The sequence below is a fragment of the Stegastes partitus genome, unplaced genomic scaffold, assembly GCF_000690725.1.
Source record: "Stegastes partitus isolate 25-593 unplaced genomic scaffold, Stegastes_partitus-1.0.2 Scaffold1109, whole genome shotgun sequence".
NCBI classification, from domain to species: domain Eukaryota; kingdom Metazoa; phylum Chordata; class Actinopteri; family Pomacentridae; genus Stegastes; species Stegastes partitus.
The window spans coordinates 88,412-89,558 of NW_007578840.1; the positions used below are offsets into that span (position 1 = coordinate 88,412).

Below are 1,147 nucleotides of genomic sequence, written 5' to 3' on the forward strand. Positions count from 1 at the left end.
GTTTATATTCAGGGACAGCAGAGAATTCTGAGGCTCCAAACTGGATCCAGGTTCTGATCCACTGATGGGTTCTCAGGTTTCTACAGACATGAGTGAGAAGTTTGGTGGAATCTGTTCTGAAACGTGACCCGACTGAGGAAGACTGACAGGAAACATATACAATAAATAAATAAATAAAACGGTATAAACTTAGATTTAAAATAAATAAATAATAAATACATTTTCTGATTTCAGATTTTTTTTTAATTTATAGAATTTTGCAAATAGTAAATATCTAAAAATAAAATATATATCCAAATATTTTTTTTTACTAATTTACATATGAATTAAAATGATCTCAAACATGTCAAAAACATATATTAAAGTATTTTTTCTCAAATATATTTAAAAATCTCACAATTGCAAAACAAAACAAAAAAACCCAAACAAAAAGCAAACGTCATCAACGTCCAGATTAAAGTCGTAGCTCCACCGTGTTCTATCGAAGGAGTTTGTTCTGTTTTCCACTGTGTCAGATCTGCATCTTAAAAATCTGTCAAAAAACCTCAAAGCTGTGCTTCAGTACCCGAGTTAAATAAATATGTGCAGTTACTTTCACTGAGGTTGGAATGAAAGAGTCACAAACATGCTTTTTAAAGGCTTTAAAGCAGCTGTGATGAGACATCAGGTGCCAGACGGTGGGCTTCAGGCTCAGGGTTTAAAAAAGTCCGCTTTGAACACACTGCTGGAAAAGAAGAACCAAAAACCAGCCCAACCTGGTTAATGGATGTCATCAGTACCAACCTGCCTCTAACGTGAGCGCTGTGTCCTCAGGTAGTCCGGCCGTGAGGCTGGTGAACGGAACCGACCGCTGTTCGGGTCGGGTGGAGGTTCTGCACGAGGGTCAGTGGGGAACTGTGTGTGATGACGAGTGGGACATCAGGGACGCTCAGGTGGTCTGCAGAGCTATGGACTGCGGAACCGCTCAGACCGCCAAGACCAGCGGCTTCTTCGGCGAAGGTCAAGGAACCATCTGGCTGGACGACGTCAACTGTGTCGGAAACGAGACGTCGCTGCTGCACTGCCAGAGGCCTTCATTTGGAGAGAACAACTGTGGACACAGTGAGGACGCTGGTGTGGTCTGTTCAGGTAACGTCTGTGTTCAGGT

At 41.8% G+C, this 1,147-nt stretch overlaps 1 protein-coding gene across 1 annotated transcript in view; it reads left to right on the forward strand.

Moving 5' to 3' along the window:
* The window catches only part of LOC103367976 (deleted in malignant brain tumors 1 protein-like), a 22,360-nt gene that overhangs the window by 11,628 nt on the left and 9,585 nt on the right, over positions 1 to 1,147 (forward strand). The window contains exon 7 of the mRNA XM_008296186.1: positions 814 to 1,128. Coding sequence (XP_008294408.1) covers positions 814 to 1,128 — 315 coding nt within the window. The remainder of the gene's footprint in view (positions 1 to 813; positions 1,129 to 1,147) is intronic.